Source organism: Onychomys torridus, chromosome 2 (assembly GCF_903995425.1).
Source record: "Onychomys torridus chromosome 2, mOncTor1.1, whole genome shotgun sequence".
NCBI classification, from domain to species: Eukaryota; Metazoa; Chordata; class Mammalia; order Rodentia; family Cricetidae; genus Onychomys; species Onychomys torridus.
In genome coordinates this window covers 128,984,329-128,997,799 of record NC_050444.1, presented here as the reverse complement: position 1 = coordinate 128,997,799, position 13,471 = coordinate 128,984,329, and the positions used below count along the sequence as shown (strand labels likewise).

Below are 13,471 nucleotides of genomic sequence, written 5' to 3'. Positions count from 1 at the left end.
TATTAATTCATTCTATTATATCAGATTGGCATCAAATTTTCAGAAATAAGTGAGAACATATAGTATGTGCCTTTTTGTCAGCTTAATAATTATGATCAATAAATTAAGATGCTTAATCACTACAAATATTTATGATTACTAAGAAAATTAAACACAAATGTAACATTTAACTGTTAATAAAAATTGTTTTTATTTTCTGAAAATCACCCCTATTTCCACCATTTGGATTATTGGTTTTTATCCTTGTTCTCACTCTTCCATTTGCTTTGATTTTATTTCTGCCTTTTAGTTGGTTACTGTTCACAGGATCCACAAATATTTGAACTTGAATAGCCAGATACAGCTTCATACCCATAATGTCAAATACTTGGTCATATTCAAAATTCTGTGATCATATAGTTATTTTCTTCTGTGATGAAATAATACATAGCTGCACTGTAGATTTTCTATACTTGGTGTTGTGTTCGGTCCTGTGCTCCTGTAAGATGGTCTTTTGAAGAAATACAATTTACTGGTTATTGTGATTTCAGCTCTTACTAAATGCAAGAGGTTTTGTTGAGATGGGAACACTACTGAGAATATATTAATTTCCTTTGAGATGCTGTGATGTTATCAAAAAGCATTATGAAGAAAAGCATTAATTTACAAATTGGTTAACTTGAATTATCCAGTTTAAATTAATGAGAGTAGAAAGTCTGCTGAGAGGACTCTTGCAAGGAATAAATCACTCCAGAAGACAGACTAAATCACTCTACACGGAGCATCTTTATAACTGAAATATGGATTATAATTGTAATAAAAGGTATTTTTTGACTTCTGAATAAAATGGTAGATTATAAGTTATCTATACATATAAGTTATCTATATAAATAAGAGATGCCAGGATGTTACTAAGAAAAAGAGGAGGAATAATTAAAGCATTGGTAGGAGAGAGGAAAAGCACAGAGACCCAAAAAGGGAATCCAGAATAAAAGAGGGGAAACAGGAAAGAGTCCCAAGCTCTATACTCAATGCTCTCACAGCAATGAAAGACAAAGCCACACCCACAGGTTAAATCATACATTCCTGGAGATATATGCCAATCAAAACTGCCAATCAAACTCACAAACCAAGCCAATCTTTCTCAAAGTCTTAATTCCAGTGGGGCGTTTAATCTGACAGAGTTACAGGCAGGCAGCATCTCAAGGGAGAGGTTTATTGCTTCCTCTATTTGTCTTTGTATTTTATTTTCTGTGGTCACTGGTGATTATAATTCAGCAGTTGATACATATTTAAATACATATTGTATTCCTTTATTTGGTTTAGTTTGGCCATTGTTGTATTTATTTTCTCCTCACTGAGAGATACTAGGCATTGAGCCTTCAAGAGAAGCCCCTAGTAAGAAAACCCTGAAGTAAATGGTGAGAGATATCCAACAAGTCATAACACAGTAACACAAGAAACAGGAAAAAGAAAGGCAACATTTCAGGGTCAACTGCCTAATCATCAGATGAAAACATACTGAAGTAGTTGAAATGTCAAATGAAGAATTTCAAAGTCTAGCAATAACAAAAAGAAAGAACTCAAGGGGTATAAAGCATGTCATTGAGTGAATTATGGACAAACTAGGCATGGGATGAAATTCACAATATGAGACATAATAGAGCACATCTGGTGACAAGTAGAATGGTTTGTTCTTTGATACATTGTGTAATCTCTTGGTCAAATCAGTTGACATATTATTTTCACAGAGTTTTGGGAAAACGGAAAATATAAACTAATAAAATATTTAAATCAGCTCTGTTGTTGTTCTTCATGGGACACAGAGAAGCAATAGCAATAAGCAATCTTCAGTTCCATGGAGCTGAAAGGAGAGTTCATGTTTGCTTCACTGAGAGACAGTAATACTTCCTGCCTTCAACCATGTTGTTAATACCATCAGGTTAACAGGTAAATGGCAAATGCACTAAAAAATATTTGCTACAGGCTCTGAACAACTTTTTATCTATTATTAGCCCATCCTTGTGACTGCAAAAGAATGACTAGGCTATTTCTCATGATGGCAGAAGCTAAGCACAGGTAACACAAATATCAAGCAAGACATAAACACTGTGATGAGACGAGAGAAATCTGGCTCCTGACCAGTATTCTAGCTGTGACCTTTATGCCCCAACAGGAAATTCCAAAGGTTTTGCCCATATGTTGGGAAAGCTATACTCCCCATGCCAATCTTGATGCACAGGTATTGCTTTAATGTATCTTGAATCAAAAAAATTCAGACCCTCAGGCAGTCATTCATTTGCATATCTCCTTTAAGAGCCTACTTTGGGGACCTCTTTCTTTAGTGCCCAGCTAGGGCTCTTTCCAATTACTTCTGCTGCAGTTTATTGTAGTTCCCTGGAACTCCCAAGTTGGGTAACTGCCGCCCTGCTTGCCCACCTTGACCTTGATGTCCTCCCTATGCTGATTCCCTGCTGGACTCCACCCTCCTGAATGCTCTCTGGAGGTTCTTTGTTTGTGTCTCCTGCATTTGGTGTGAACAGCTTAGATGCAAGAATGTAGAACATTCAGTAGCAAACTTCTGCCCTCTGGGGTCCCTCCATTGTGCTGTAAGCCTGTATTTAAGGTTTCCTCCCTTCTTCAATAAAGAGCATTTGGCATCCTCTGGCACGAAAGAGAAAGACCCGCTGTCTTTTGTCTCTGTTTTTTGATCCACAGTCCCTCACTCAGACATGGTAGCACGGGCACTACCACAACAGTTTATAATGTGAGGGGGCCTCCAGCTATAGTGTTCTCCTACAAGCAGAATCAGTGCATTTCTGATCCTATGCCCTTCCTGTGTCCTCTTTCCTCTTTCCTCCATAAACTGACAGAACCCTTGGTAATGAGATATTTCCCTAACATAAGCCACATTTCATCTGATTACTTCTCAAGTATTGTTCCATAACAAAATTGGAACAGTGTGAAGCTAGACACAATTTTCCTCTTGCCTCTTGTTGACTACTGCAATAAATGAACAAAAGCTTGATAGGTGCTTGCATATGGGGTTTGTCTTATAGAATGACTCGATACTTGGCAATTTTCAATAGAAGGTCTAGGGAAAGTCAAGAGAAAGTACAATGATGAAGGCACAATGTACACTGTTCTTTTCTGAGTCTAGGTTATATACTGTTTTGCTTAAGAAAAAAATCACCAGGCTGGAGAGATTGCTCAATGGTTAGGAGTACTGGTTGCTTTTCCAGAGGATCTGAATTAGATTCCTAGCACCTTCATGACAGCACAGAGCCAACTGTAACTATAATCTTAGGGAATACAGTGCCCTCTTCTAGCCCCTGTGGACACTATATATACAAGATGTATAGACATACATGTATGCAAAGCACCCATACACATAAAGTAAAATTAAATAGATTTATTGTCCATAATAACTCACCAGAAATTTGTATGTTAGGGAGAAAATGTACCGTTAATAAAAGGTATATATTGGATTAATCATAGACACAGTTTTAGATAGGTCTTAAGATTTGTCAGATTATAGCATATTGGTAAAGTACAATAATAAAAAATTAAATTTTCTTCCCTGGGTTACTACTCTATAGTCCCTTCATTTTTTTTCACATGGAATTTATATTTGTACAACAAAACAAGAACTTTTAACCTTGGGTACAATGTTAGAAGATGCTCCAATGATCTTCCATTGAATAAAGATTCAGAAATATTTCTAGTTGAAACTCCTGTGAATACATACGTGCTTCCAGTAGAGTAGTTCAAACTTTGAAATCAAATGTGGAGAAATTATGCAAATATGGCAAACAGGCCAGCATTTAGAAGCTTTAGGGAATGTCTAGATGAAGTGTGGTGGGCTTTCCATATTTACTCGGGCAGTTGTCAGAAGGTGTAGGCAGAGCTGATGCTGTCATCTGCACTGAAAGTTTGAACACTGGTGCTAAGAGAGGCTCTAGGAATCCCAAGAAGGTCATGTGTTAGAAGTCTTTAGATAACTCTTTTCTTTCTTAACCTAGGTATTAAAACACAAGGAACAGAAAGTCAACTTTCTCGATGTCTGTACATCCATCATTTGAGTTGCCACCTCCCCAACACGGTTTACCTCTCAGTATGAAGTAAATAAAGGAAACAAGCATGATGACGAACACCATCAGCATGCTCAGGATCATAGTCATGTCATCCAGCCACATAACATCCAAGTCATTTTGTGCATCTGAAACAAAGACTGGGCAGAGATACAAGAATTAGGGAGTTCAAAGCATAGAAAGGAAGGCTTTACTAAGATTTCTGATAGATTCACCTTTCTGCTTCCAATTGTTCCATATTTCTGAATATATGAGATTGGGGAAGAAATAGTTTGGGTCATATGGATGAATCTAAAAACGAATATGTTTGGCATAAGCCTGGAAGAAACTGTGAGAAAACAGATATACATTTTCCTACTCAAAGGAGCATGACACATGCTCTGGCTAGCCAGAGTCTGAAGGACTTCAGTGTATGTATTACACCTTTATCTCCTTTATGAAGTGATGCGAGGCCTCAAGGATCCATGGTTTCTTTATAAGGGATATGGTGAAATAGAGTGCTCTTAGGATAAATAGACTCTCTGATATCTTACATGTTTCAAAAGTAGTATGCTAATGTATAGCATTATCAGCCATTAAGAGTGTATTTCCTAGGTGAAGTAGAAAACATTTTCAGATTTTCAATTTGAATATTATTCTCTGTAACTCTTTTTTTTAAAAAGATTTATTTATTTATTATGTATACAGTATTCTGCCTACATGTGTGCCTGCAGGCCAGAAGAGGGCACCAGATCTCATTACAAGTGGTTGTGAGCCACCATGTGGTTGCTGGGAATTGAACTCAGGAGCTCTGGAAGAGCAGTCAGTGCTCTTAACCACTGAGCCATCTCTCCAGCCCTATTCTCTGTAATTCTAACACCTATGTCAACATAATAGCAGTACTTGTTTCAGTACTGCATAATTATGTTGATTAGAAATGATTTTCCTAAATTAACTGTAGTTATTAAACTATCTAACGGCATGATAGTTACTCAGAAAATGAAAAGTATTTAGAAGATCCAAATTTTACATTTTAGTAATTAATAAATTAATTAATAATTTAATAATTAATAAATTTACCAAAGAGTTGAAAATGGGATTTAGAAAAGATATTTGTATGTCTATGTCCTTAGTAACAGAATATGTAGCACCTAACACATGTAGTTATTGCAAATGTCCATCACTGGATGCATGGATAAGCAAAATGTTTAATATCAACACAATGGTTTTTTTCAAACTTATGTAGGAAATTCTGCAACAGGGTATATCATGAATAAACTTTGAAACCATTATATTGAATTAAAGAAATCAGTTCCAAAAATACAACCATTATAAGAGTCCACATATATAAAGCACTTAGTCTAATCAAGAGTATACAGACAGAAAATAGGATGGTAGTTTCCAGGGACTGGAGGTAGGCATTGTCACTGTTGGGGAGTTACTAAAGGTTTGGGAAGACCAAAGTACTTTGGAAATAGATGGTGATGTTTGTGCAGAAATGAAAACTTACTAAATGCCATGAAAAGATAATGTTAAAATTATTAAGATGGTAAATTTCATGTTGTGTATATTTAATTTGAATAAAATAGTATTTTTCTCTTCAAGACTCATTGTTATGAAAATTCAACAGCTTCCATACAGTGGAAAATTGTTTATAAAATGTATGTTGACAAATGATTTGATTCTGCCCTACAAATATCAAGAATGTGTGCTCTGACCACTTCTTATCACAGAGGTGCAAACAGACAGACTCATGGCCTTCTGTTAAAAAACTCTCCCTCTTACCACCCCCCCCCATTAAAATGATCACTATGGATTGAAGCTGCTACCCTTTTGTCTCTCTTCATCACACAAAAGTATGTGATACTGGCATGAAGATAGACATAGGGACCAGCTGAATGGCTCAGAGAGCCTATGTATCACAGGACAAAAATTATTTTTGTTAAGGGTACTAATATCTTTCAATAGGTAATGAAAAATATTTTCAAGAAACAGTACAGGAAAATTGGATACTCATACATGTCCATACATAACACATTGCCCAAATGATTTGATTATTATAACACTTAGAGGCAAACATAGGGGAAAAGTTTTGCATTTATTTTGGCATTGATTTCTTGGATGTAACATCAAGTACACAGACAACAAAAGAAATAGGAGAAAAAATGGACTGCATTCTTTGAAATTGTGCATCTAAAGGCATAACTGACAAAATAAAAAGGCAACCTGTAGAATGGGTAACAAGGATTAATAGCTATTGATAAATAAAACAGAATTTCTGAAACTCACAGTCAAATCAAACAATACTACCTAATTATGAGCAAATGACTTGAAAAAACGTTCCGTCAAAAAAGATATATGAATGGACAATATGCACACAAAAATACCCAATATCACTAAGGAAAAAAAAAACTTGTAATGAGCTACTGTTCATTTGGATGTCTGATACATATAAAGGTTAAGAACCAGTGTTGGCAGGGGCACAAGAAACTGCAACTTTAATATGGTAGGAATATACACTGTGGAAAATGGAATAACTATTCATTAAATATGTACAAACAGAGGTATCATATCAAGTTTCTATTCTTGGTGTACACCTTTGAAGAATTAAGATCAGGGTCTAGAAGAAATACTTGTATCCTTGTGGTCACAGTAGCATTATGCATAATGTTAGTGTGCAACATGCATTACAACCCCTCAGGGCTGTGTTCCATCAATATAAATATACAATTCTTTCATAAAAATAGTAAAAAGATAACAGATACTTAATCTTAGCTTTATTGTGAAAAAATGAAAGAAATATTTCACATTGAAATTATTTGTTAATATTTGTTCTAAAAACCTTTTTAGCAGTCAGTGACTTCTTTTAATTTTTAAAATGATATTAACACTAAATTTTTATTATGGTAAAATGGAGAGACATAATTTTTATTATACTGATTATTTTTAATTTTCCTATTTGAATAGTGAATGTGTTTACATTTTTGTGTAACCACTAGTACCATCTATATCTAGAATGTTTTTTTATCTCACAAGCTGAAACTTTAATCCATCAAACAGTTTTCCCTACTTGCAACTCCAGCAACTACAACTCTGTTTTAGGCCTTCATGATGTTGACTACTAGAAGTGCCTGATAGAAATGGGATGGGAGAATATTTGTCTTTTTATGATTAACTAGTTTATCATGATGTCTTAAATGTTTGCCTATGTGTGGACATAGAGGACCACAGTGTAGGATAATTTCAAAATTCTCTCTTTCAACTTAATTTTAATTAAGGCCATTTGTGTCTTCAATCCAATTAATCAATATAAAAAAAGTCCTCTAATTTAAGACTTCTGCATTGGGACTTTTAATGCATAGTCGTACTTATTTTAAGTAATTACTTTGTCTTGATGATTAAAGGTAAATCAGAGGACACATTTTAATATGTTACATTCAGCTAACCCTGAACTTTCACAATTACCATTTCAATTTCCTTCTCAGGGAGAATCAAAGAGAAGAAGAATGCATTGTTGGTGTTTATGTCCATCATAAAATTGAGAACAAATTCTGTGATGTGAATAATTTTGAGAAGCTGGTCATCTTTTGGACATTCATTGCAAAAAATCTGTCACTTAAGACATAAGACATTTAAGGTCTTTCTGATTATTATCTCCTCTAGCCTAAAGGTATGGGAAGATTGAATTAATTGATTAAGTAAAGTGAAGATGTCAAAAATGACATTATGAAACTGAAGAAAACTGTTTAAGAGTGGATATACCATCACTTTTTATCTTTAAACTCATAGAACCCCAGAGGCTGGAATCCAAACACCATACTCCAAGGACTATTGTTCCTGAAACATAAACTGATGAAACTCTCCATTGGCTAAGCTGTGACTGAGTATTTGGAAAAAGAGAGATTTATAGAAATATACCATCTTCTTTATATCACATACCTCTATTTTTTCTATACAAACAGAAGATGAGTAATATGAGTATAACAATAGAAAAAATGATTATCACCGTGGCCATGTACAAAGGAGAGCTGCGTATGCAGGGGCGACCTAAAGAAACATAGTATTAAAATCACTGGTTATTGGTTGGTAGAAACATTGAATTAAGAAAAAGGGTAGGTCTACATTTTAATGGCATCTTTTTGCATTTCAAACAGTGCTAAAGTTAAAAAGTAAAAGATCAGAGAACTGTTGGACACATGAACAAAAACAAACAAAAGAAACAAAACGAAGCAAACCGCAGCTGGTTTCAGGATGGGAATGGTCTCAGGTTGAGGACAAACATATTTAGAAAAGACAGATGTTTGTCTTTCACCCATCCATCAGTGAGGTAATTAGCGAGCAGGATATAATGTTCATGATTGTCATGTCATTTTATATAAGCCTGAAAGTTGCTGGGAGTAGATTAATTCTAACGATCTCTGTACTGCTTGAGACTCTATGCTCTTTGGATATAAGAATTTCATCAGGAGGACTTAAGATGATTGATGTCATTCAGGCATACTCAGCCTGGCTTTCCAGGAGATAATCTGGGGAAAATAGAAAAACTGCGATCTGAAGGGTCCTGGATACATCTGAACAATAAGGCCACCTTCATGGAGACAACAGTGATAGAGAAGTGAGAAAACGTTCTCCATTTAGCACAGGATGCTTGCCACTGGAAATCAATAAAGCAGAAATAAGAAGCCATTTCAAAAAGGCTTTTGTTTGTCATGATGGCTCAATAGCTCAAGACCCTAGGTGAAACATTCTAACTGATAAAGAACTATACACTGAAACTTATAAACAGAACACCATGAAATTATAAAAACAAACAAACAAACGAACCATGAATCAGGCCTGAATAGTATTCATTGAGCTGAAAACCTGGTGAGAGGAATCTTTACAAAGACTCCATGCAATATTGAGGACATTGGCAGGAAACATAGCATAAAGATGAGGTTAATGCTCACAATTGAATTCAGAAGAAATTTGCACAATTGTGACCAGATCTGAAATTCCACCTGTGAAGCATTCTGAACATAGTCCTAGAAAAGTGTCACTAATCCAATCAACCAAAGAAAAAGGCAGCAATGAGAACAGGACTGTCCATAACAGAGGAAGTCTCAGCAGTGGGGAAAGACCATGAGCAAGTCTGGAGGAAAGCCAGCATCAGGTCAATCACGTTTCAGATTCTGTTTGTTTTTGTTTAATACATCAGTTCCTTTGAGCAGGACATCTCAGCCCCATTCTGTTCTACTCTTGTCAATATTATTTTTTCTCTTTCCCATTTTTAGTACTCTTTTATTACTTTTGTTTATTTTTTCTTTTCCTAAAAACAATGGTGTGGTTTGCATGGTCTCTGCGTTTTACCTTCTTGAAAGATAAGGTTGTTTTACATGGTCTGGTAGCATATTTTAACTCTGTCTCTCCATTACATTAGCCACTCAGGATATAATCAATGAACAAATGGACCTAGGAAATTAAAAAGCTTCTGTATAGCAAAGAAACCTTTCAATAATATGAACAGGCAGCCTAGAGAATGGGAGAAAGTCTTCACCATCTATAAACCTGACAGAAAACTAGTATTTGGAATACATAAATAACAAAAAACCCACAAACACCAAGAAAACTAACAATCTAATAAAAATGGGTTAAGGAGAGATGACTTAGTTGTTAAGAACATTTGTGTCTCTTGCAGATGAGTCAGGGTTAGTTTCTAGCACCTATGTAGTCAACCACAACTAGTTCCAAAGGGGATCTGATATCCTCTCCTGACCTCCATGGCCACCAGGAATGTACATGGTGCACATACATCCATGCAGGCAAAATATACTCATGCATATAATATAAATAAAATGTCTAAAAATTTTAAAAAGTGAATTATGCAATTGAATAAATAGTTCCCAAAAGAAGTATATAAATGACTGGTAAATATATTTATATAGTTTGAATGAAGGTATTCGGCATGGATGAATAATGCTATTCCCACAGTCCTTAGGTTATTAAATTAAAATTCTTGTGTCCATATGGGATATCTCCCTGTGTGTTGCTGGTTAGGGAGGTCCCAGAACTCCTCAAAATTATACATGCTATAGCCATTGCTTTTGGTTCTTCACCAATAATAATAACAAGTTACTATTACTGAAGGTGCCATACATTTTCACTGCAAGACACAGAGAAAGCAAGCTGAAATTAATCTGGAAGCTTAAACATTGGATAGTTTTCCTAGTGTTGGAAATTGCTTTACAGGCTGCTGGGAAAGAAAAGACATTGGTGGTCTTAATTACCTAAGAATCCTATGGGCTACAATACCAACCTTCCAGGTAAGATGTGGCCACTAGTGAAACAGTGGCATGACTGTTAAGGTGGCAACCAACTACTTTCTGATTGGATTCTGGCCTGTTTCACAGGAAGGAACTCAGGCTTGGTAATGTAAACCTAACCGAAAGTCCAAGGCTTGGGAATTCACAGGCCCAAGGTGGGAACATACTACTGTAGTTTTTGTAAACGGGGATGTTGTCAAGGTAACTTCTAAATATTTGTGTTTAAACTCATTGGTTAATGCTGATCTCATCCTTTGTCAGAGAAAGAGAATTCTGTTTGCAGTGGCTGATGTTTAATGTAGAGACTCATAACTGGTCAAAATGTGGATAATAAGTGACTGTTGGATGCTCATCTCTAAATAGAATAGATATATATGGTGATATTTTATTTGTACTGAAACATGATTTTATTTATATGTTAATAAATAAAGTTGCCTGGGGGTCAGAGATAATAGCAAGCTACAGAAGGAGCTGGGCAGTGGTGGCATACACCTTTAATCTAGATCACATGACAGGAAGATCTCTGTGCATTAAAGGATACAGGCAGCATGGAGACACACACCTTTAATCTCAATAGCAACCATAGAAGACCTGGAGGTCTATACAGACAGGCAGTGATGAGGAGGTCATGTGATTGGGTTTACAACCAATGAGAAGGAAAAATAGAAAGTCTATAAAAGAGAGAAAAACAGGAGGCAGGCCTCTTGCAGAGAGGAAAGACAGCAGCAGCAGTGAAGGGTAGGGTTTTCAGCTTTAAACTATTGCTCTGATCTCTTGGCTTTTAACTCTGCAATTGGCTCTGTGTTTCTTATTTAACAAGATGGTTACATCTACTTTCATATCATCCCATTTAAGTCAGAAGAAGCATTGAAGAAGCAGGTTTGTGGTGATGGAAAAAATATAAAGATCAGACAATCAGGAATAGTCACATCAATACTTAATGCTGATTTTTAGACTTAGTATGGCTGTTAGGCTCATGAACTCATTGCAGCTGTGTTTTGCTGTACAATATGGGACTTGTATTTATTATATCATTGATGTATGAGACCACACCCCTTCCCCCAGGAGCTACTGTCAGTTGGTAGTTTCCAGAGAAGGGTAAATTATTTTCTTCAGTGATGTAGCAACTGTTAAGTTTCTAGTATTTTAGTAAATAACCTCTCATACAATTAAAGTCAATACATTACAAAACCTTACAAAACAAAACAAGAAAGTAACAAAAAAGTAGCTGGAGTATTTTCTGTGAAGAAGATATTCAGTGGGATTTTGAGGGATGTCAAAAGGGTTAATGAGAGAGTGAAAATGTCCAAAAAATACAATATATAATCTAGTATCTTGTCAAAGGCAAATCTAAATAAAGAAAAATTTTTTATTGATGAAAGGACCTCTAAAATATTTTTTTAGCTGTGAGCCTAGCCCTTAAGGGCTGAGCCATCTCTCCAGCCCAATTGGTGAGAAAGAGAAGGTATTGTATGATTGAGAATTGTTGAGACCATGATTGGAAAAAGCACAGGGAAAAAGAGCCAAACTAGTGGAAACACATGAACTATGAACCAATATCTGAGGATCCCCCAACTGGATCAGGCCCTCTAGATAAGTGAGACAGTTGATTAGCTTGAACTGTTTGGGAGGCCCCCAGGCAATGGGACCAGGACCTGTCCTTAGTGCATGAGCTGGCTGTTTGGAACCTGGGGCCTAATCAGGGACACTTTGCTCAGCCTGGGTGAAGGGAGAAGGGGACTGGATCTGCCTCCACTGAATCTACCAGGCTGAGCTGAATCCCAAGGGTAGTCTTTACCCTGGAGGAGATGGGAATGGGGGGGGGGGTGATCTAGGGAGAGGGTGAGGGGTGGGAGGAGGGAGGACAGGGGAATCTGTGGCTGATATGTAAAATTAAATTAAATTATAAAATTTTAAAAAATACAATAAAAAAAGAAAAAAAATATTGTTTTAGTGCATATTATAGTGGAAGAATTTGGCTGTGTCTTCTCTATATGAAAGTGATCCAATGTATTTTCTACCTTAACTAGTATTCATTCCTCTGCCATGGAATTATAGGCACAGTCAAACTTAATAGGTATAGTGTAAGATGTGAGCATTTGTGTGACTTGTATTGTCTTTTCTCCTACCACTAGTGTCTATGTGATTTAGGTTCAATATTTAATATTTCTATTTTCACATTTAATATGAACAAATATATAATTTCACAAGATAAGTATTTAGTTATGTTATTTAAGTAAATATATACAACACAAGTTATGAGCCTTAATAACTATAAGACTTTTCAAATAATGTTTGCTAGTAGCAAAGCCTCAGTAAGTACTAGCATCTTAAGATGATATAATAATTCCTATTATAAGATCAACTCTGTTTCCTTGAACAAGGAAAGAGAGACCATGATAAATGAAGACCCCATGGGAATAGAAAGAAGCAAAGTGCTAGAGAGGTCCCCAGAAATACAGAAAGATACCTCTACAATAGACTATTGGCAATGGTCAAGAGAAAGCCCGAACTGACCTAGTCTGGTGATTGGATGGCCAAACACCCTAACTGTCGTGCTAGAAATCTCATCCAATGACTGATGGAAGCAGATGCAGAGATCCATGGCCAGGCCTCAGGTGGAGTTCCAGGAGTCCAATTGGTGAGAGAGAGGAGGGATTGTATGAGTTAGAGATGTTGAGACCATGATTGGAAAAAGCCTAGGGACAAATAGCCAAACTAGTGGAAACACATGAACTATGAACCAATAGCTCAGGAGTCCCCATGGAACTGGATCAGGCCCTCTTGATAAGTGAGATATTGGATTAGCTTGAACTGTTTGAGAGGCCCCCAGGCAGTGGGACTGGGACCTGTCCTTAGTGCATGAGCTGGCTTTTTGGAGCCTGGGGCCTATGCTGGGACACTTTGCTCAACCTGCATGAAGGGATAAGGGGACTGGATATGTCTTGACTGAATCTACCAGGCTGAGCTGAATCCCCAGAGGAGTCCTTGCCTTGGAGGAGATGGGAATGGGGGGTGGATTGGTGGGAGGGCTGGAGGAGGGGCCGGGAAGGACAGGAGAATCTGTGGCTGATATGTAAAATTAAATTAATTATAAAATTAAAAAAGATCAACTCTGCC

At 36.4% G+C, this 13,471-nt stretch overlaps 1 protein-coding gene across 1 annotated transcript in view; it reads right to left on the bottom strand.

The window, feature by feature from the left end:
- Positions 1–3,812: 3,812 nt before the first annotated feature.
- LOC118577973 (putative selection and upkeep of intraepithelial T-cells protein 1 homolog) overlaps positions 3,813–13,471 on the bottom strand; it is a 34,906-nt gene continuing 25,247 nt past the window's right edge. The window contains exons 7-10 of the mRNA XM_036178598.1: positions 11,180–11,184; positions 7,989–8,096; positions 4,088–4,210; positions 3,813–3,937 (exon numbers count right to left, since the gene is read on the bottom strand). Of these exons, the coding sequence (XP_036034491.1) occupies positions 3,813–3,937; positions 4,088–4,210; positions 7,989–8,096; positions 11,180–11,184 (361 nt within the window). The remainder of the gene's footprint in view (positions 3,938–4,087; positions 4,211–7,988; positions 8,097–11,179; positions 11,185–13,471) is intronic.